Here is a 23,795-nt window from a genome sequence, read left to right as displayed (position 1 = left end):
TATGGCAAAATGTTAACAATTGGTGAATTGATAAGGGTATGAAGGAGGTTTTTGTAATATTCTTGCCAGTCTTCTCTAAGTTTAAGGAAAAAAAAAATTGAGGGAGAATAAAGAAGTTTTTAGATGTGTAAAGTTTCCAAAGTTTACCTCCATGCTCATTTTCTTAATAAGCGACTGTAGAATGGGATGTGTTCCTCGCAAATAAAGAAGCGAAAGAACAAAGGGCAACCATAGGATAAAAACAACAACAAAGAACAACAGAAAATCCAACATGGAAGAGAAGAAAGGGAAGTCCTGGGATGAAGCTGTGGGATGGGTCTGGGGTATAACCAGGCTAGCCTGGAGCAAGAGGACCAAGGACAGGGTTTATTTCCAATAAAATATGGAGCCGATAGAACGGCTGATTGAGTAGTTTTATTTTTCAGACGGAGGCTGGGATGAATAAGTGGACAGGGCAAAAGAAAATAGTACAAACCAAAATTTGGGTTAATTATTAACTCCAGAGGAAATGAACAACTGCACAAGAAGGGAAATATAAATGATGTGGTTCAGCCATGAACAAGATTTATATGGGCATATTAATATAAAAATGAATATATAATATAATCATGTTTAGAATGAGGGGAGGAAAATGGTATATGAATGGAGGGTGTAAAAGAGATATTCCTTATCCTCCATAGTAAGAAATCAATAGATAATGTCTAAAATGCAAAAATCAAGAAAACCAGTAGAAACCTATTCTTTAGAAATACAGAAGTAAAGATGAAAAAATGCTAAAAGCATTGAAAGCAGTTGCCTCTGAGGAACAGAAATCAGAGATAAGCAGGGGATATGTTTTTTACAGGTAGGGTCTGTCTGGTACAGTCCCAGTCTATCCTTCTTTAGTCCAGCATAATTTTATTACCACTGCCACTTTCACTTTCAAAATTGTCCCAGTTTGGATGAAGCTTTAAATTGTTACACATGCTTATATTTATACATGTATGTGTAAAATAAAAAGAGAGGGATTTTGGACCCTAAATAAAATAACCCTGTTTCATCAAGCTCAGCCAGAGACTTTTTCTTTTTCCCTAAAATTAATTCTTCATTTTAAATTAAATACAATCAATAGGTCTGTTTCAAAGCACTTTTAACATTCACTATTTCATATAATCCTTATGACAGCTTCATAGGGTAAACATCCTATCCCATTTTACAGATGATAAAAATGAGGTTCAGCGAGGTTTTGTAACTGCCTAACAAGGTGACACAGCTAATAGACAGGAGTTCGCACAGGATCAGCCCTTCTAATTATGGTTCCCATGTTCTTGCTACAAATGATAAGGCATTTAAGCCAAATGAATAGAATCTGAGATGTAAAACCAAGAACCCAGATTAATAGCCTAGCTATTAGAAAAACAGATTACAGAAAACAATGAATAATTCAAACATCCTTTTGTCAGCCCGATCTTTGAACAGAAATTCTAATTAGTCTGCTCAGCTAGGCTTAGTGGAAATTGAAATCACCCTAATGGGAGGACAGTACACACCTCCAACCCCCATCACCCTTGGAGTCCCAGAGGATTAATCGTTGCTGCTAAACCTCCAGACCAGAGAAGCAGTGGTTGTTTTATTTTCTTAAACACATTTCAAGATTACAATAATAATGCATGATTATTTCAGCAAAATATTAAAATAAAAATAAAGCACAAAAGAAAAAAATTTAAGTAATCTGAATCCCATCACTTAAACATGAATACAGTTAACATTTTACTGTGTAAATCTCTGCCTTTTCCTAATACAAATACAAAAATAGGATCATATCCTGCAAACTTCTCAGTGATCTGCTTTTTTCACCAAACACTGTATTTTGGACATGGTTCCTTGTCCGTAACAATATGTCTACATTCTTTTAGTGGCTGTCTAATAGTTCATCATTTGGATTACTGCATCTGACCGATTTTCTATTGCTAGATATTTGGGGGTTTTTTTCTTTGTGCTCACCTTTGTGCCCACGTTCAATTATTTCCCCAGGATAAGTTCCCCAAAAAGTGATTACTGTGCCAAAAAGCATGTATTTTACGGGGGCTTCTAACTCACATTGTAAATTGCCCTCCTGAAAGATTGTACACTGCCACCAATAGAGGCTGTGAGTGTCTATACTCCCATATCCAGCAGATTCGTGTGTTCTTTCGTCAGTGCTTTTATCTTTCCTAAGGGTTAAAACATAAAGAGAACACAGCAAGGGGATTGGGATGCGGCAGCAGTTGAAAGAAACAAGAAATGTCAAAAGAATTTTTTAATCCCTTCTTGCTGGTCCCTCCTACACTCTAATATCTTTTCCAATTTGGCCCGGCCTGGCTGGTTCCATCCTCAGCTCACACCATAACTTCCTCCTCCCATCCCTCTTTCATATTATTTGCGCTTGGGTCAGTCTCTCCTCACTAGTGAGTACATAACTTTGAGGTAAGGGACATCACATTACATGTCAAGGTTTGGACAGGAGTATTGCCCAACCGTGATATGCCCAAAGATTCTGAAATTTCAGTACCAAGCTTGTTAGCATGAACTGTTTAATACAGTCTCCCACACTGATCTGCCAGCCATGGAAACAAAGCCACATTGAAACTAGTTATGACAGAAGAGGAGAGTCCAAGAGTTGGCTGTCCATTCCTACACCGCCTCCTCTGATTCTTTCCCTCTGCCCCCTGGGCCTGTCCCCTTCTAACTCCTCCTCTACTAGCTTGGCACTGAAATGCCTTTGTTCACTTTATTTTAAAGGGGTATCATTGCGAGTCTACATTCTCAGGGTCCATTCTTTGCTTTCCACTCCTCATTTGCTCAAAGAGTGAGAATCACACTCCCTTTCTCTCTGCAACTCTCACCCCTAGTTTAGGACAGTTAACAGTTTTGCCCAAATGGTTAATGCTTCTTTTGTAACTCCTGGGTTTTTTCCTTCGTGACCAAGGGGGCTTGTTCAGTTTATGAATCCAACTCCTTCCTCTTTCAAGACTGGCATAGAGATTGACATAAAAAGTATGCTTGGCTGGGGTTAAATAAACAGACTCACACTGCACACTTGTCCATGTTATCCATCTTATATGATTTCCTCTTGCTGGTGGTGCCCACCCTCAGGGTGGGTCAGGAACTAACGCACACAGAACTTTGCACCTGGGCATAACAACACTCAAGGACCTTTGTTCTCGGAACTCCGGGTTTCCACACCTGGCTTTTAAAGACACCTCTGAGACTGAAAGGCGGGAACGATCATAACAGGCAGCGACAACCGGGCCCAGTTCTAACTGCCCTTTTGGCAAAACCTCCAACACACATACATGTGCGCAACCCATACTCTCATGTAGAGGTGGAAAAACATTTGTTTTCTGGGTTTCACCTTCTACCACCTCAAATCAACTGTGCCAAAATTTTCCCAGTTCGCCAGGACTCAGCAGAAACGTACACACTTCTATTTTCACCGATTTTTTTTTTTTTTTTTTTTTGGCGGCTGGCCAGAACGGGGATCCGAATGTTAAAACACTGCGCTCTAACCAACTGAGCTAACCGGCCGGTCCCTTTTTTTTTTTTTTTTTTTAACCGATTTTAGGAGGATAATTAACTGTCCTCATTTTACAAAAAAAAATACACAAAGTGCCAGTCCAAAGTCCATCCTCAGACAAAATCAATAACTAAATACCTGCAGGGCAAAAGGGGAGAGAGCGGAGAAGACACTGGAGAGGTAACTTCTGCAGCTGCTTGGAAGCTAAGCCCAGGCAGCGGCTCCGCACGTTTTCGCCTTCGCCTCCCTTGGCCGCCCCCTCGCCCTGCGGCACCGCCTGGTCCCCACCCCCAGCCCCTGCGGGCGCTGCCCTCGAGGCCCCGCCCCGGCCCCGCCCCGCCGCCGACGTCAGTTGTTATGTCTCGGCTTCGGCGGTGGCCGCAGCCGGTCTAGTACTGCAGGGGCGACGGCTGCGGCTTCGAGAGCTGGCGGGGTTGTCGGGGACGGCGGCCACGACCCGCGCCGCCCATCCGAGAGGGGTGGACGTTGCGTGGCCAGGAGGCGGCCCGATAGCCGCCCGAGGGAGCCGTCTCAGGGCCTATTTTTGCTTTTTTTCCTCCGGGACCGTCGCCCGCGCGCCCGATTTCCCTCTGCGGAGACCGAGACGCCCCCTCCTGGGCCGGGCCGCGGTGCTTGCCCGCCCGCCTGCCGGCTCGGGCGAACCTGGAGCCGCCGTCGCGCCCGCCGCGCTTCTCGCGGAGCTTGGGCGGTCGGCGCGGCCTGGGGCCTGGGCGCTGGGCGCGGCGCTGCGGCGGCCGCTCCTCCCCGCGCCGGGCGCGCTGGGTCCCAGGCCTGGCCGGGCCGAGCGCCGCGCCCTCCTGACCCGCCGCTGGGGAGCCCGGCCGGTCCCAACCGCCTCCCGGCCCCACCGACCCTCGGGCCCCGGCCTGCCGCCAGGACCCCCGCTTTGTGGATCTGAATTAATTTTTGGCCTCTCCCCCTCCTCCTTGAGGTTTTACGGTTCTGGAGGCCGACCCCGCCACCTGGGTCGCTGCCCCCGGCCGGGAAACGTCCCTCATTTTGTTCTTCCCCGCGGGCTCTCCTCGCGCCCCTCGCCTTTCCTGTTTAATGGATGGGGGGGTGAGTGTTTCCCCTTCATTTTTCTCCCCTCTTGACTGAAGGCCCGGCGCGAGGCTCGGCGACTCTGCCCTCGTCGTCTCTTCCTCACCCCCGCGTGGAGACCCCGATCCACCTGCCTCTTCGCGGGGATGGCCCGCCAGTGACGGTGCCCTCGGCCGGGCAGCCGTGAATCCCCATTCCCCGCCCTCGACTCTCCTCTGTCCCACCTTCCGAGCTCTCTGGAAAGAGAGGAGGCACCGGGGAAGATGTGGCTGAAGCTGTTTTTCTTGCTGCTCTATTTTCTGGTCTTGTTCGTCCTGGCCAGGTTTTTTGAGGCCATTGTGTGGTATGAAACTGGCATCTTTGCCACCCAGCTGGTGGATCCGGTGGCGCTAAGCTTCAAGAAGCTGAAGACCATTCTGGAGTGCCGGGGGCTGGGCTACTCGGGGTTGCCCGAGAAGAAGGATGTCCGGGAACTGGTGGAAAAGTCAGGCGAGTATCAGTCCTCCAACTGCCCCCCGGGGTCCCTTCCGCCTGGGAGAGAGGGCGACCTCCTCATACCTGGCTCTTCCCTAGAATAAGGCGTTCCCTGGAAGAGTTAAACAGACTGCTCGGAGAGCTGCCCAGATTTTCTTTGTCCAGGTTTTCTACAATAAAATATGTGAATCACAGTTTTGAGAAAGGGGCTGAAATTATTTGTGGAGGTGTTGGTGGGTCTTTCTAAGGTTACTTTAAAATGACAGTTTCACAGGTAGCTTCTTAGAATTGTTTACTAAGTTGAGTGATTTTCTCAAAATTTGGGGATGTCAATCAGTTGCAAACTGGAAAGGATTATTTGTCAGTTGAAATTCTTAAGATGTGAAATATAAAAGAAAAACTTCAAGATGTTATCTGTAAGCAGCAATATTTGTCACAGTAGTAATAGCTAGCTACCCAGAGGGGAAAACATCATTGGAATACTTAATTTCAAAGAGGCATTTGGGCCTAAGATTTTAAATGTTAAATTATGAGTTTAAAGTGTGCACTGAACAGTTGTAGCTTTTCCTACTTTGGTGAAAATGTGGTGGATATTTTGTGTGAATGACTACCTTGGTTTTTTTTTTTTTTTTTTTTTTTAAAGATGACCGGTAAGTGTATCTTAACCCTTGACTTGGTGTTGTCAGCACCACGCTCTCCCAATGAGCTAACCAGCCATATATGGGATCTGAACCCATGGCCTTGGTGTTATCAGCTCCACACTCTCCTGAGTGAGCCACAGGCCGGCCCTGACTTGTTTGTTTTGAATTTATATTTCTATCAGTATTCTTTTTAAAAATTTTGTATCTTGGATGTACACTCTCTTTTGTCTTGTGTCACAGGCACTGCTGCATCACAGTAGGTGGAGGAATGGAAGTAGCCTAAGAGAATATTTAACGTCTTAAAGTATTTTCAGTAACTGTCGGTTTGGGGTAGGTTGGGTGAGAAGTATGGTTAATTTTTTTTCACTGGCAGACAAAGTATATCTTTGTTTATATATACTGTGCTTTCTGAAAGGGAAATGTAATTTGAGAAAGGCATTCTGGGTTGCTGTAGAAAACAGTTGAAACTGATGGTTATCTTTTTTTGTTGTTTCAAGTATGTCTGTCAGCTTTATCTTTTACAATTTTTTTTCCTTATTTAGTAACCTGTAGCCATGCAGTGTGATAAACAAGAATACGAATTCCCCAGCAGTTTAACACTTGCTTACTTGTAGGTTAAGGGTTCTAAAACTCATACCTCACTACTAGGGTAGAGGAGGAGAACCTTCTCTGCAAAACCTTCTTTGCAAAAAGAAATAAATTTTTCTTTAGAGAAAATATGAAATCTTGTGTTATTCTTTCGTCTTGTTTACTGGCTGGTTTATGGTGACTTTTATTTCTACCTCAGGGAAAGAAAGGGAGTTAACTAAAGTAAAAGATGTTAAAAGTAAAGTTAAGAAATGAGAAATGTCTTAACTGCCAAAGCCAAATCAATTTTTTATGGTGGAATAATTTGATCACACATTTTTTTTCTTTTGACTTTTATTTATTATTGCCTTTAGTCCTAAAAATGTGTCACATTGAATGTACAAGGAGTCCACATATAATCTAAACAATATACATAGCCCACAAAAATATGACTCAGATCACACGTTTTATATCAGAGAAGTCTTGGTATGGCAATTTAACTTTAAAACTTAACTATTCGTTGAGAATGGTTTTGCTGCTATAGTGGTGCAGTACTGATTTCTCACTGTTTAATATTTAAGGCAAAAGTTAAAATAATTTGATATTAGTGTTTTCCTTTCGTTTTTGTTTGCTGGTACAAGCTCTAAATTTACACTGCAAATTTATGTATGAATATGGAGTTTGTTCTAATAGGTAATGTTCTAACCATCAAGTCATATAAACCCTGTTGCTATTTTAAACAGGGTTAATGGCGGATTCTGTGAACCCATTTCTAAATCTTTTAAGTCAGAAGCATGTAAACCACACTGTTTAAAAATTATATGAAGTCTGGACATGTGCACAAAACTAAATATTGTGATGGCTTTTTGGACTGATACAAATTCAGTAGTTTCCTAATAATTATGTGATGACCCCTCTAGAATGTAAATTCTTTTCTGTAAGAGATGGATTTTTGTCTGTTTTGTTCACTTTTGCCTGACACATGGTAGGTTCGCATTACATATTTATTGAGTGTATGAATCTTAAATGGGTGTATTCGGTTCTACTGTTCTTTTCTGTAGAGTACAGTAAAGAACAATGACATGAACCTTAATAGTATAAAATGGAATTAATCATCGGTGTTGGGAACATGGAATTTTTGAAATCTTATAGTGTTTTTTTTTTCCTTTCTTCAGGTGACTTGATGGAGGGTGAGCTCTATTCTGCTCTCAAGGAAGAAGAAGCATCTGAATCTGTATCTAGTACCAATTTCAGTGGTGAAATGCACTTCTATGAGCTTGTAGAAGACACAAAAGATGGCATCTGGCTGGTTCAGGTATCAGAAGCAGTGATAGTTCTTGATAATTTGATAACCTTAAAAGAGAAATTCTTTTTACTAAAATAGTGTGTACAAGCCAGTGACACTTCTGCATACCTGTGTCATGCTCCTTAGGAATTTTCAATTCTTATAGGAGGCTCCAGTATCCTCTTAAAGAGGTTTTACAGACTAAGGAAAATGAAAATTGAAGAGTGGGAAAGAAAGCTGAGGAAAGAGGGTCAACTTTTTTGTTTAGAATCAGCAGAAGCAAATCCATTTTAGTTGTTGGATCTTCACTGAAGTGAGAAACACACATATATATTTCTTTTATTTAGTGATTTGCACTGCTTCCTCAGTTTTTATTAACTCCAGTTTTGAACTTAGTAGCCCAAACAATTTTTGTATCTAAAGGAAGAACCCTAAAGAAAAAGTAAAGGACTCCTTCTATTAGAGAAATAGCCAACTTTGTGACTACAGTGGAGGAGCTGTTGTGGGGAATGAGGAGGCTCATTACTTTGCTTATCATTATGAGATTATAATTTTTAACTCTAGCTTTTATATGAAAACCGTGAGACTTAATTAGCAGCATATTAGAATTTTAGAGCTACTAAAGACCTTAAAAATCATCTTTTATGCTTCCCAAAGTGTGGTTTGTGGTAAATGAGTGAGCACACGTTATCGTTTGTGTATTTTAATGTAAACTAGGAAACTATATTATATTGAACATGTAATTTCATAAATATTGCTGAGGACAAGCCTAAATTGTTTAAATTTTTAAAATGTGAGTTCACTTAAGGTAACATATCAAGTAAATTAACAGCATGAATGTGGCTAAAATTATGAATGCAGCCTGTGAATGTCTGAATCTTGGAAATCATATCAGACTAGCTCTTTCTGAGGCTCTGAGAAGTGAAGTAGCTTGCCTGAAGTCATGGGACTAGTTTGTAATATTGAACTGAGATCAAATCCCAGGTACCCTGATTTCCTGTCCAGTGCTCTTATCGTTTCATACTGGGGCTGGCAAAGTTTGATTCAAGGTATGAAAATTAAAATGGCTTTTTCTCCATATTTTTTTCTGAGAACAAAGACTGCAATATATGGTAGAAAAAGCTTTGAGTTCAGAGACCTTAGTTGCACTTCTGGTACTACCACTGAATGGCAGTACGATTGTGAATAGGTAGGTTTTCTATTGCACATGGCCTCAAATAAATACATACGCATCTAGAGAGGATGGAATAATACTATAATCCACTGTGCTAAAGGGTGAGGTTTGGGCATCCTTTCTGAAATTGTGTTGGATATCCATGGCCTTTTCTGTATTGTAACCTTCCTATTGCATTTGACCTTTTACCCTCAAGATTAATCTAATGTAGTAGTTTCTATGTTCAGCAAAAGGAGAATCTGGGAGGATATAGGAGCACTCTATATATTATCAATTCAAATTCTGGTTTATTTCTGTGTTAGTTAATTGGTATTGAAAAATAAGCTGTAGCTTCTTTAAAGCTTTGATTTATAAGTAAATTATTATTCCATGTTTCTCCCTTGTGTTTATTTCTAATAGTCTTTTTTTTTTTTTTTTTTTAAAAAGATGACCAGTAAGGAGATCTTAACCCTTGACTTGGTGTTGTCATCACCACGCTCAGCCAGTGAGCAAACCGGCCATCCCTATATGGGATCCGAACCCGGGGCCTTGGTGTTATCAGCACCGCACTCTCCCGAGTGAGCCACGGGGCCGGTCCTATTTCTAATAGTCTAATCAAGGAAGCTTTACTGGTTTTGATAATTTTAGATTTGTTAACTGAGATTGAGTTAAGTAGCCAGTCCCATTGCCCTGTGTTTAGTGTCTGTTTGTCACCCACGCTGACTGATCCCGTGGAAATGAACGGTGGAGATGCTGAGAACCTTCGAAACTTGGAAGAGCCACATCAAAAGTCTGGAAATTCTTTGGGTATATATAATGCTGCCAATAGACAACACATACGTACTAGTTTACTAGTTAAGAATATATTCTTGGCTTATAAATGATCTACTATTTTTTAATGTCCTATTAAAGATATCCATAGATTAATCTAAATTCCCTTAACATGTGACAGAATTCATCAGTGTATTCAGCAGATACATGTGTGCCAGGCCCTGTTCTTGCTCTCAGGAACACACCAGGCTAAGTCCTTGCTCTCAGGCAGCTCATTTTCTAGTTGGGAGAAGCAGACACCAAATAAATATCTAATATATGAGTTAGTAGAAAGTGCTAAGAAGAAAAATAAGCAGGCTAAGGAGACAAAGAGTGGCAAGGAGTTCTCTGATAAGGTGACTCTTGAATAAAGTGAAAAACAAATAATGGTAGTGAGTGTTAGCATTGTAAATTCTAGTCCTTAAATTATTTTTCTCTGAAAACATTTTTTTAAACCTCATAGGTATCAATAGTTGAAAAATGACTCCTAAGAAAAATGGAATGTATTTATTTGGTTTTCTGTGTATGGAAATGATACAGTAGGACACACTTTTCCAGTGACGCTCAGGGTTTGCACTGATCACCACTATCTGGCTTGTGTTCCATGGGGCCAGTGGCTTACATCTGTCAAATGGCTGGCTTGGTCTGGGAGAACGATCTCTGGCAGGACAGCTGAGAAAAGTGAGATTGAAACCCTGTCCTTGACACCGTGGTTTAAGCTCTTAAAAGAGCATTGGGTTTTGTTTTGTTTTTTAGCTCTATTTAAAATTGAAAATATCTGCTAGAAACAAAAGAGAAAAGTATTCTCTCAGTTGCTTGCCATTCTTTCAGCTCAGGTGATATTTACTCAATCTCTTGTAAAAGATAATTTTCAAGAATTCAACTTGTAACCATTTGAATTATTTTTCTTTTCTGTTTATTTTAAAAGAAGCTGACTAATTTGTTTGCTCTTTCTGTCATTTTTTTTTAAAGGCCGTGAAGAGTGTTTTCATAGATAAGATGCATTGATCCCACTAATTCAATCCTTTTCAGATTGTCAGGCTTTTCCTTATCTATTCTATGTTCTTTGTAATTGAGGTGAACAGAACTAATTTTAGTTTAAAAGGTAGTAAAGTATGTGTGATACCTTTACCGATAATACATTATGTAATACATAAAGAACCAAGTCCTCTTTTATCCTAACAGTTCTTTCTGACATCCTGAGTTATCTATCTTTGTTCCTAACATAAGTTCATATCTTTCATTAGCTATTTATTTTCTGGTTTCATGGATTCTTTGGTTCTCCCGCCACCCAGTCTTCTTGGAATCAGAAATAGAAGATGGTTACTTTTCTTTCAGAAGACTCTTGGTCAGAGAGTCAGATGGCACAGTGGATAGGCTTCTGAAGTGAAAAATATTTTTATGGATTTATCCTCCTCTTAACATTTCTATTTCTCTGTTTTGACTTTCGTCATAGTTCAAAGAAAGATATATTTGTTCCCTACTGGCAGTGTCACATCATAAGGAATTTAAAGTCACTGGAATTCAGGTAGCAGTGAAAAACATCATATGATTTAACAGAAAGCTTTGGGTCAATATTTACTGAGGTATTATGTTAATGTATTTCCTGTTTGTCTGAAAAGAGCTAATGGCTGCTTTTAAACTTGTTTGTCTTTGTTCCTAGACATCAGTTTCATTTAGGGAGATTCTAACTTGACACTACTCTGGAGGTAAAACATGTGGCAAATCAGTATTTTTTATTGGTGAAAAATTTTTATTTGTGTTTATGCTTGAAGTAAGCTAGTATAAATACCAAAAAAAAAAAAAAAAATTAAAATGCCATTGAGTTTTTGTCAGTCACTCATTCTCACTTTTAATGATTTCTTATACAGTTTGCATATATATATACTTAGGTTGGTCTATGATTTTGAAAGTAGAAACTCCTGTTATAATGAAATGTTGAGAAACACAGAAAATATCATAACACAGTACTCCTGTTGTTTCAAGAAGTTACATTGGTTAATTAAGCCTGGATGTTGTGTGGGGATTAACACTATTAAAAGGAATATGCTGAATGTTCTGATCTGTAATAAACTCACCTCTAGAAAGTAAGCAAACGTGTACTTTTTAATGCTCTGAATTGGATGCTTTATGTCTGACTGGGGTCAAGAACATTGACATGCAATTGCATAGCAAGGTACTATTTATGCTAACATTTGTCCAGAAAACATTCCAGATGACAGGTTGCTGGGGAAGTGACTTTCATTATGATAGAAATAAAAAACTCGGAGTCTTTCCTTTAGACAGTCTGTGTAATCAGAAGTAGAAGAATGAGTTACTAAACTGTAAAAAGCTGCAATAGTTTAGTTCAACTTAAATATTTAATGAGCATCCAGATGAGTGAGGCACTGCGTTAGCTGCAAGGAATACAATGGTGAGCAGGTGTAGAGATGCCAGTTAGAGAGACATACCCTGGGAAGGGCAATGGAAAGATTGCTTCACTTTAGCCTGTATTGCTAAGTCTGTTCCAGACCTGGAAGTCAGGCTGTACTTTCGTCCAGTTTTTTTCTGGTCTGAAAATATTCCCCCAGAGAATGCAACCTCCTCCTGAACTGCCGAGGAATATATCTCCTCTTTTAATGAGACCAGCAATTAGGATCATCGTGCAAATTTTTAGGATATGAACTATAAATTGGAAATTGAGGACTCCTACCTGTGTGACACAGTAGTAATAGGCTTAGAGTATTTTGTTGTACCGTGTCATCAACCAGATGAGTTATTTTGTGAAAATATTAATATTTTTATATTGGGCATTAATTCAACCTCCACCAGATTTAATTTATAGTAAACCTTTAGTTGAATAATGTAACTATATAGGGCATTGGACAAAGCAATTTCTTTTTTTTTTTTTTTTTTGACCAGTAAGGGGATTGCAACCCCCGGCAAGGTGTTGTCTGCACCACACTCAGTCAGTGAGCGAACCAGACATCCCTATATAGGATCCGAACCTGCAGCCTCGGCACATCCAGTTCCGCACTCTCCCGAGTGAGCCATGGGGCGGGCCCGGGACAAAACAATTTCTAAGTGCATAGATACAGCTATAGAGTTATATAAAATGCTTTCATGAAGTGCCTAGGGCCTTTACATGCTCATGTAGCTCTTTCAGGATCCTTAAACTCTTCAAAAGCAGATGGTAGAACAGCTTGCTGAATAAATAAGGGCGTGGGGTTGAACATTGTCATGTACCTGCCCCAGGAATGTTTCCAACTCTCTTCATTCACTTTTGCTGTCTCTGCCTAGGAACAGAGACATTCTTATTTCCTAGTACTGGAGCTCTTATCATAAGTACTAAAGACACCGGTGCAGTAAACAAGATCTTCACTAAATGATGCCCTTACACTTAGGGCCATACTTACATTGACAGAGGCAAGCTTTTAACTCCTTGAGACAGTGTTATTATAAACAAAGACCTGAAATGTTTGGGTTGTTTGCAACCTTGATCAAGAAGTGGAAAAATGTGTGAAGAGGGCAAACCAAACTGGAATGAATTTGAGCAACAAAATAAACAACATGATATGAACAACAACAAAAAGAGAGGGCAAAGAGCAGGGCGTATGGTGATATGATTGCACAAACATTTCTTAATCCTTCTAAGGAATCTGAAAAAAAAGTTCAAGATTTCTTTGATTACTTGACTGAAAGAAGAACTACCATATTGATTATTGAGTGGTAGCAAAAGAAAAAGAAAAGAAAAAAAGTCTGCCTTTCTTGATCTCCTGATTCTCAGGTAAAACTTATAAAGCACTTTTGGACTAGGGAAAAATGTGAAAGCTAGGGACTGATTGGGTAATATAACTGGTGTGAACCTCCTCAAAAAGAGTTTTCATCTTACTAAGATCGTGTCTTCAAATTGCCCTCCTCTTATTTACTTCAGCCATCTGAGTGTTGGAATAAGAACTCCTATCTACGTCAATAAGACCATTTATTTTCATTAAAAAGTACTATCAAAACTCTTTGCTTAATGCCCTAAATTGTGTGTATGTGTATTTATTAAGCATCAAAGTTATGTTACAAGATATAACATATGCATGTGCAAGGATTCTTCAAAAAGTTCATAGAAAGAAACATATTATCTTGTAACTCAATTTTTCCATGAATTTTTTCAAGTACCCACATGTATCTCTGTAAGTATGAGGATGGTAGTATCTGTGGTATATTGCAGGGAGTTACTGGACCACTGTTGGCACATAACGTGAACTTCAGTTCACTTGTTATCACCATGTGCTGTCTTCATTCCTGTTGCTCTCTGACATTTCTTAGAATTTCCAGCAGGGAGGCCACAGACGAGGAGCTGAACCACCTCTTGCCTCTCCCAGGGAGTTGACTGCTAGCATGCCTTTTACATACCCACCTGGAACTTCACTTCCTGGAGGCTTTGTCAACATGAAAATGGTCTTCCTCCCAGAAAGATTAGAGGCCCCCAGAGTATTGTGTTGTAATTTTGAATTGAATAGTATCAGTTATATAGCGTTTATGAAAATAAACTTGGTACATATAGCCTGGACTTAATAAATCAAACAGATGATTTTATGATGACTTTAGACGTTCTTGGCTTTCCTTTAAATTCCCATTTAGTGTTTTTGTTTTAATATTTTTTGTTTTTTACTGGTATCTTCATTGAAATTCTGTCTTATTTCAAGGCAGGAAGATTAAGAGACAAACGGAAAACATGTTAATTACGAATAGAAAGGCTGACATATATAAGTAAGAGAGTCATTACATATTTTGAAGGTTAATTTAGGATTTTTTTTCTTTCTTTTTTTAAAAATCTTTTTCCTCTCCTAATACTAATTGTGTTTGAAGCTATTTGCAAATTTGAAGTAGAATTTCAACAATGTAAAATTAATTATGGTAATTGTTTTTATATGTTAGAACCTTTTATGATTGTTAAGAAAGAAGCCATAGAAGTAGTTGATTTAGTCAAGGCATAGTTTAATAGAAAACATGTGGTTGACTCTTGGCTCCGTAATTATACTTTGAAAAAAGTGAAATTTGAACTCGTCAAACTCACACATGATAATTTTTAGTAAGCTTTATTTGGATTATTGTTTACATTTTTCTTTTCAGAGCAAAGAGAAATGACTTTAAGGGCCATTTTCTTTCTGTGTAACTTAATTCTAGAGAATTAAGAGGCCACATGGTAAAGAATATGTTTAGCTTTTTAATATGGTTTTGACTTCCCCTTTATGTAAATGCCACAGAGTGTGGGAGTTTAATGTACTGTATTCAGTGTTTTAAGTCTTTTTCAGGTGGACAGTTATTGCTTCTATAAGAATTAAAGTGATAATATGATGATATAGTAAACAAGAACTGGGGGGCTAGCTGGATAGCCCAGTTGGTTAGAGCGCAGCCTTATGACATCAAGGTCAACGGTTCGGATCCCCGTACCGCCTGGCTGCCAAAAAAAGTACCCCAAAAAACTGGGGAAAAAAATCTTTTCCAAAAAAGTAAAATTATTTTATAATTCATATATTAGATTATAAGTGGTTGATTTGACTCTGTTTTAGGTAATTAAAGTTTCCTTTTTTCTTTTTTGGGAAATAGGTCATAGCAAATGACAGAAGTCCCTTGGTGGGTAAAATTCACTGGGAGAAAATGGTAAAAAAGGTGTCAAGATTTGGAATACGTACAGGCACTTTTAACTGTTCCAGTGATCCCAGGTAAGTTGATTAGGCAATTCTTAGAATTTGAGTGCTGATCAGGGTCTTTCTTGTTTAATAAAGACAGTGATATTAGAAGTCTGCTTGAACTGAAAGCTAATTACAATGTTTAGCACACTGTTAGTTACACAGGTGCTTGATGAATAGTTTTTGGTAAACTGGCAGTTGCTGACTTTCTCTTTGAGATCTCCCTCCGTTCTCTCTGTCTCTGGTTTTTCTGTGATCTCTCTATTGGGGGTATTTCTCAAGAATATTCTTCAGTACTTTTTGTTTTGATTTTCTTTTCCGAAGAGATCTCAGCACATTCATGGCTTTAGGTGACATCTCTTTGCTAATCTGCATCTTTTTTTGTAATTCTGACCTCTAGTTTGCATTTCTCTGCTCATTTCTATGTGCTCTACAGCTATCACTAGATACATTGTTTTTCCCTAAAACTATATAGTGTTCAAAATTAAGATTCATCCTCTTTTTCTTTAATCAACTATGTTCTCCTTCTACCTTTCCTGTTTTGTTTTGTTTTCCATTTTCTCAAACAGGAATCCTCAGAAGTATCTTTTTTTGGTCATCTTCAGTATTCTGTCTGTTACATTATTTCTTGTTTTAGTATAACATTATTTCTCTGAAATGCTTTTTATTTCCATTTCCAATGCCACCAAGTTATAACTTATAGTCATTCATTCACTTAATTATCTATTTGATTAATATTTAATAAAAGATTAGCATGTACAGCATGTTTTGTTTTGTGCTGAGAAGGAGGCATATGATATATATGTAGAAAAACCCACAATATTAGGTAGTTTTTAATGTAGGTAGATATGCCTGACTTACCTATGCCCTTTATATGTGTTGGCAATAGTGGACAACCCATTGGTACTAGAAAACCCTCCTAAACCATTGCTACAACTCCTTTCCCTTTGCCCTGCATTTACCTCTCTTCTCACAAGCCTTGTTTTGCCCACTAGTAATAGGGTGAGATCTATGGTAGTAGCTCTCCTAAAAGTCTGAGATAGGAAGGGAAATTCCTGTATCCCTTAACTCACATTTCATCTCCTTATCTACCCACAAAGCTCCCATTCTTATCTACCACAGAATCTTGCTCCCATCCTAGTGTCTGTTGTTGAAATGTCCAAGACAGCCTAAGTCTTAATGTTCTTATGAAAAGGAAATCATTCTTATTTCCATCCTCTGTTTACCAAAGGCCTTAACATTTGGTCTGATTTCATCAGTCCCAAACACAGTCTAAGTGCAAAATCTTTCTCCCCTGACTGATGATTGCAACACCAGAACAAATTGATAGTGCTGATATTTTGATATTTTTTTTAGATAATCCCAAAAGTCAATATTAATATCAGTATTTTATTGAAAAATATTCAGAATTAATTTTCACACACTGTAGTTTATAAATATAGTGGAAGATAGCAAGTAAAAGCAAATTTTTAAAAATATAAAGGTTAAACATTGCAGTCTAATATAAGTTGTTAGATAACATTAATACACAAAAAATAAACTAAGCACAACATAAAATGAAGACAATCTATTAAACATGAAAAACTGAAAGAAATAGTAGGTTTTTTTTAATTGAAAGAATAGTTGTTTTTTTAGTGTAATCTTATAGAATAAAATGCATCAAAAGTGTCCTAATTCAGTCCAGTAGATTTTGGCACAAAATTTTTCTAGCTTTTCTTCTGAAAAGCTATTTCTGATTCCATACTAGCTTTTCTTCTGAAAAGCTATTTCTGATTCCATACTAGGTGAAGACTACATATAAGGTACCTCCAGATATTTTCCTCTAAATTATTTATATTCATTTTCAAATAATGCTACCTCTTATTTATGATTAAAGGCATCTTTTTTTAAGTAACTCTTTGCTTTTTTGTTGATTGCAGCTATAATTTTTCATTAAAGAAGCACTTCTCATCTTTAGTTTCATCATAGAGATAATTTTGATGCACAGTAACTTGTAACAGTTTCTATATTGTTGTGTTCATGTCTCCTCATGTGGAAAATCTTCCAACTGGAATATGAACTGTTCTTGCCATAGAAGCTGTATTTAGTCAGGGTCATTTTTTTTTTTTTTTTTTTTTTTTTGATAGCTATGGAGGTACAGAAGAATAAAATACAGAGACAGAGAAAAGCGTTTTCAGAATTTTAATGAAGGGTGTAACTGATTAGAGAATAGTTATTCAGGAAGTGTTTTAATCATATATTGAGTAATTGAGTCATCATCTGGATCTCAAATTTTTAAAAATGCCAAAACTCTGAACTCTGCTATCTGTACTGCTTTCTTTGACTGCAGTCCCTTATCTGGGTGGCCTCTGGGGCAGCCTCCTGTGATAACGTTGGTCCTGTTGTACAGCTGTGCCTTCCTGACCTGTTTAGCTCTCCTGAGAAGATTCAGGACCACCATTCTGGGCAGCTTCTGACCCTGTCCAGCTGTAGCAGTTTTAATTTCTTTCCATGTATACCCAGCCCAGGTGGCCTTGCCTGGCTCTACCTCCTCTTGTTCTCCAACCAGGAGATCTATTTCAGGGGGCTTTTCCTGCCTGCCAGGTCCATGATCTGTTCTTTTTTTTTTTTTTTAAAGTAGGAGGTGAGGTGGTATTTCTGTGTGTATCTACAAAGAGTTGAAGAGGGTGCGTAGTAGTAAAAAGGAGATGGAGGACATGGGAGTTGCAGGAGCTGAGCGATAAACGGGCTAGGAAAGCTAATGGTTGGAGTATCAGGGTTGGGGGTGGATGGAATAAGCAGGGAAGGGGAAGAGAAGGAGGGAATGGAGAGAGCCCCAGGAAAGCCAAGGAGGCCAGCGACCTCATCTGAAGAAACCGCATTATATAAACAGAAATAGCAAGGTTTCTTTTTAAATATAGTATGCCGCACTAGAAACTGGAATACCAATACTCACTAGCCAAGTTTTCTATCATTTTCAGTCTTAAAATTCTCTGAGAACTCAAAAGCTTTAAGAACTAGAGTATATTTTCATGGTATTGTCATTTAATTTATTCAGACCTTTTAAATAGTTTTTTTTTTAATTGGCAGTAAAAGTTTTTATATTGATGTAAGGTAATACAACATTATTCTTAAAAAGAAATATATACATTAGTCTTCATTTCTGTTTAGCAGTGGAATTTTAAAATTAATATGGTTTATTATATTTGTGTTCTGGATTTCTTTAGACCAGTGTTTAGATAAATAGCCTTGTAGTACTATGGTAGTACTATTGCAGTAGCCTTACAATAATACTTACAAAACACAGATTTTTTTCAAGTCTGGAAATGTGATTTAATTTGAAAGATATAATGATGAGATATGGAATTTTCTTCTTTTGGGTACTCTCAAACTCTATGGGGGCTAGCCAGTTAGCTCAGTTGGTTAGAGCACACTGTTGTAACTAACACCAATGTCAAGGGTTCGGATCCCCATACTGGCCAGCTGCCAAAAAAAAAAAAAAATCTAGAATGATAAACCTTAAATATTACTCAGCTCTGAACTAAAAAGAAAGCACACAAAATGTTTGTTTTCTTACATGAAGAAGTATGTACACTAAGATCTTATCCACTTTACAGAATAAGGTTTTCTGTCAGAAAGACTTATTTAATTTATGACAAATCAGAAGCCAGGGTAGTTATAGGAGGATAAAAAGAATGACCAAGGGTAGAAATGTGTCATGGCAGGTATCATGTGTAATTAAAACAGTAAAGGTACTTAAAGATATTTAAGATGTAAATAAGGCAATTATCTATATGGTGTGACTTGCTTTTTTTTGGTGAGGGTAAAAATAGAATTTATGTCAATGAATTATTTTGCATTGGACAAATACAGTGTTAAGGGATAGAAAATACTTTTTTGTAAGAATATATACTTTTCAAACCATTTCCGTTAAAACAACATTGATATTAATGATATTGATATTAATGGAATCTATGTTAAGGAAGAGAATCAACTCAACAAGAAGCTAGGAGTCATGGCCTGTGATTCAGAGTTACGCAGATAGTCTGTAAGACGTAACATGTTGTCTTCACTCATCTTAAATTATATCACAAAATTTTTGAGATAAAACTGGTCATCATCATAATACCATATACCACATATGTCAAGACTGCTCTTTCTTAATCTGATCACATGAATGTGTAATATGCTTGTTTAATTTAATGAAATATAATCCATGCTTACTAAGTAAAGCATAACATCTATGATTTTCATATCAATATTCTGAGTAGAAAAATAAGAAATTAAATGTTTATTACTATCCATTTGGAAATTTGTACTGAACAAAATGTATCCACATGGTAGATTTTCTTTTTTACAACTTTATTGAAGTAAATTTTACATATAAAATTCCATAAGGCAGGTTTTTGGGAGAAAAAAAGAACTTTAAAAAAAAAAAAAGAAAATATTTTCACTTATACTCCACTGTAATACAACAGTTGTTTTCAGTTTTCATCTTTTCATTTGTCACCTAGTTCTTTAGGGCAAAATGGATATCAGAAATTTTATTTCAAGAATCTGTCCATTTCCAAAAGGAGTAGAGTCGTGACCCTATTGGATAAATCCAACCAAATGACTTTATATTCACTCTGCTGCAGAATGGGAATCATTTTTGGAGTGAATCTCTTACTCGGAATGCTTTGTCTTTGTTTCCTTTGTTAAATACTCCTCTTTGTGGTCTTCGTTGAAGGGATAAGAGAATACAAAAAACAGGCTTGCAGTTGGTCTTTTCTAGCTTTTGTACGGTTACTTTGTAAGAGCGCCTGTGTGGGTCAGGCATTGTGGTATGTGCTTGAGTAAATAAATGGGTACAGCATGGCTCCTTCTTTGAAAGAGCTTACACCAAATCAGGGACTCAGTGTGTAGAATAATCTATTTACTTCTCTCTTGTCCATCCATCTGAATTCTAACCATTCTTCAAGACCTAGTTCAATTCCCAAACCTTTCATGAAACTTTTACTAGCTCAAACTCCCAATGATATTCCCTTTCTTTGTGCTTCATTTGCATTATTAAGCAATAAAATATATATAGTTTTGTATTTCTGTTTTGTCTCTTTAATAGGATTTTAGATTTCTTGTGGGCAGAAATTATTTTCCTGTTAATCTTTTGGATCTTATCAGCACATAATGCAATAGTAGGTACATAAGAAATGCTGACGTATTTCCTGATTCCCTTGACTCAAAGCTTTTCAAAATACACCTTTGGGAAAAAAAAAATAAAGGAAGAAAGAAATATGAAACCAACTACATAAAAAGAACTTGCTTTTTCCTTTTGCACAACTGCCAAGTATTGGTACCATTTTTTGATTATTTGGAGGTTATTTGGTTTGGGGGAGAGAAATACTAAAGAAGTTCATCAGGGGAGGATAAATGGTTTGCACAGCAGCCTAGCTGTTTATTCACAGTTTACTCTCTTACAGATACTGCAGGAGAAGAGGCTGGGTAAGATCCACACTCATTATGTCTGTTCCACAAACAAGTACTTCTAAAGGGAAAGTTATGCTTAAAGAATACAGTGGACGCAAGATTGAAGTAGAGCACATTTTTAAGTGGATAACTGCTCATGCAGCTTCTCGGATTAAAACCATTTATAATGCTGAACGTTTGAAAGAAGAATGGAATAAAAGTGATCAGTATTGGGTAAAAATATACCTATTTGCAAACCTTGACCAACCCCCAGCTTTCTTTTCTGCACTAAGTATAAAGTTTACTGGAAGAGTTGAGTTTATTTTTGTTAATGTGGAAAATTGGGACAACAAGAGTTATATGACAGATATTGGTATATATAACATGCCATCATACATACTTAGAACTCCTGAAGGAATTTACAGATATGGAAACCACACAGGTGAATTTATATCCCTTCAGGCCATGGATTCATTTTTGCGCTCATTACAACCTGAAGTGAATGATCTGTTTGTTTTGAGCTTGGTTCTAGTTAATCTTATGGCTTGGATGGACTTATTTATTACACAAGGAGCTACCATAAAGCGATTTGTGGTTCTCATAAGCACTTTAGGGACATATAATTCTCTGTTAATTATTTCCTGGCTACCTGTGTTGGGCTTTTTACAGCTACCTTACTTAGATAGCTTTTATGAATATAGCTTAAAATTGTTGAGATATTCCAATACAACCACACTGGCGTCATGGGTGAGGGCAGACTGGATGTTTTATTCTTCTCACCCGGCCCTGTTTCTCAGTACATACCTTGGACATGGCTTACTAATTGATTACTTTGAGAAGAAGAGACGGCGTAACAACAACAACGATGAAGTCAATGCCAATAACTTAGAATGGTTATCAAGTCTGTGGGACTGGTACACCAGCTACCTCTTCCACCCGATTGCTTCTTTTCAGAACTTTCCTGTAGAATCTGATTGGGACGAAGACCCCGACTTATTCTTAGAACGGTTAGCTTTCCCTGACCTTTGGCTTCACCCTCTGATACCAACTGATTATATAAAAAACTTACCAATGTGGCGGTTTAAATGTCTTGGAGTCCAGTCTGAAGAGGAAATGTCGGAGGGTTCTCAAGATATTGAAAATGACTCAGACAGTGAGAACACAGATACTTTTAGCAGTGAGAAGGAAGTATTTGAAGATAAACAAAGCATAGTTCACAATTCTCCAGGAGGAGCAAGTCACTGTGATGCTGAGGCTTGTTCATGTGCCAATAGATATTGTCAGACCAGCCCATATGAAAAGAAGGGGAGGTCATTTGGATCGTATAATACTAATGAAGATATGGAACCTGATTGGTTAGCTTGGCCTGCTGACATGCTGCACTGTACTGAATGTGTTGTTTGCCTAGAGAATTTTGAAAATGGATGTTTGCTAATGGGGTTGCCTTGTGGTCATGTGTTTCACCAGAATTGCATTGTGATGTGGTTGGCTGGGGGCCGACACTGTTGCCCTGTTTGCCGGTGGCCTTCTTATAAAAAAAAGCAGCCATATGCACAACACCAGCCCTTGTCAAATGATGTTCCATCTTAACCATGTGCAATTTGTCCTTTATAAGCTTTGAGTACCTTACAGCTTGCCTTTTTAATGTTAGTCACAATGTTTTTGTGGTTTGAAGTTTAGTTTAATGTTAGTGCCGTGACAGGAAATACACATTATGCTAATGTTGATGACAGAATTTATTTGGTTGCCTCATGTGTCAATTGAATGCATACTTAATTATAAAAATTTTTATTTACAATATTGGAAATTCAGAAGTTAATGTTTTTTGTAAGCACAAAAGAAGTATAATAGAAATTTATCCTAGCAAGACTTTATAAGGTAGGATCAAATTGTAATGGAATTGAGCTGGTTTCTTATCCTAAATGTTTCTTCCCTTTTTACAATCTCTGTCCAGCACCTCTTGGTTAAATAATGTATGCTTTGAAACATGAAATTAAAACAGACCTATGAAATAAATTATTTTAAAACCAGAAGATTACAGATTTTCCAGTGTTAAATTGTTTTTGATAAGGTAGCTGAATGTTGTAGGTGTTTTGCTGATTTGTTGATTTTACAGGTAAGTCAAACAAGATTCTTAACTCCTGTGGGGAAAAAAAGAGAAGAAATTATGTTGCTGACACTGGCCAGAGGTGATGTTAGTCCACCTTTTAGCTTGGTTAGCTTTGATGGAAAAGAATTTCATGGTGGGCTTTTTTTTAAGTATTAAGTAATTTATTAGTATTTGGCACATTCATCTAAACAAAAGCAACTACAGCATATTAGCCACACATAGATTTTTTTTCTTAACTTTTTATTTTGAAAATTTTTAAAACAACAGAAAAGTTGTAAATATAGTACAATGAGCATCCATTTCTCTTTATCTAATTCACCATATGTTCACATTTTGTTGTATTTGCTTTATCTCCTCTATGTGTGTAGTCATCTTTTTTCTTTTTTTTGTCTCTTTCATTTTTGCTGATCTCTTTGAAAATTAAATTTCGGTTATCTTGTATCACACATCTCCTAAGAATAAGGACATTCTCTTACATAACCACAATACCATTGTCACACCCAGGAAATTTAACACTGATTCAGTAATATCTAATATATAATCTGTACTCCCTAATGGCTCCCAAATATAAATATCCTTTATATGTTTTTGTTTTGTTTTTATTGTGAACTCAGACCTAAGTTTCTTTCAGTCTCCTTTCTTTCGTCCTTCTCTCTAGAGCAATTCTCCTTTTCTGATACTAACATTTTTGAAGAGTACGGGCCACTTGGCTTATAGAATGCTTTACATGCTGGATTTGTCTGAGTGTTTCTTTCATGATTAGATTTAAGTTCAAGAATATTGCCTAGATGATATGTACTTCCCATTTGTATGACATCAGGCAGCACATGATGTCATTCCGTTATTGGTGATGCTAAATTTGTTAAAGTGATATCTGCCTTATCTTTCTATTATAAGATACTTTTCACTTTTATAATTAAGAAGGAACCTGTGAGACATTAAATATACTGTTCCTCAATAATCTTTAAATGCAATGGTTTAAACATTCATTGATGATTCTTTGCATCAATCAGTTATTAAATAGGAGTTGCAACATGGGGATTTTCTAATTCCATCCTTCGTATTACA

The 23,795-nt window shown here is 37.7% G+C and overlaps 1 protein-coding gene across 1 annotated transcript; it reads left to right on the top strand.

Annotated features, from left to right (window-relative positions):
• Positions 1 to 4,322: 4,322 nt before the first annotated feature.
• RNF103 (ring finger protein 103) lies at positions 4,323 to 22,621 on the top strand. Its single transcript, XM_063078449.1, has 4 exons — positions 4,323 to 5,086; positions 7,455 to 7,594; positions 15,111 to 15,226; positions 20,632 to 22,621. The coding sequence occupies exons 1-4, from the start codon at positions 4,861 to 4,863 to the stop codon at positions 22,205 to 22,207; spliced, it is 2,058 nt and encodes a 685-aa protein (XP_062934519.1). The 5' UTR covers positions 4,323 to 4,860; the 3' UTR covers positions 22,208 to 22,621.
• Positions 22,622 to 23,795: the final 1,174 nt, after the last annotated feature.

The sequence above is a fragment of the Cynocephalus volans genome, chromosome 14, assembly GCF_027409185.1.
Source record: "Cynocephalus volans isolate mCynVol1 chromosome 14, mCynVol1.pri, whole genome shotgun sequence".
Lineage (NCBI taxonomy): Eukaryota > Metazoa > Chordata > Mammalia > Dermoptera > Cynocephalidae > Cynocephalus > Cynocephalus volans.
The sequence above is the reverse complement of the archived record's forward strand: the minus strand, read 5'-3'. Positions and strand labels throughout refer to the sequence as shown.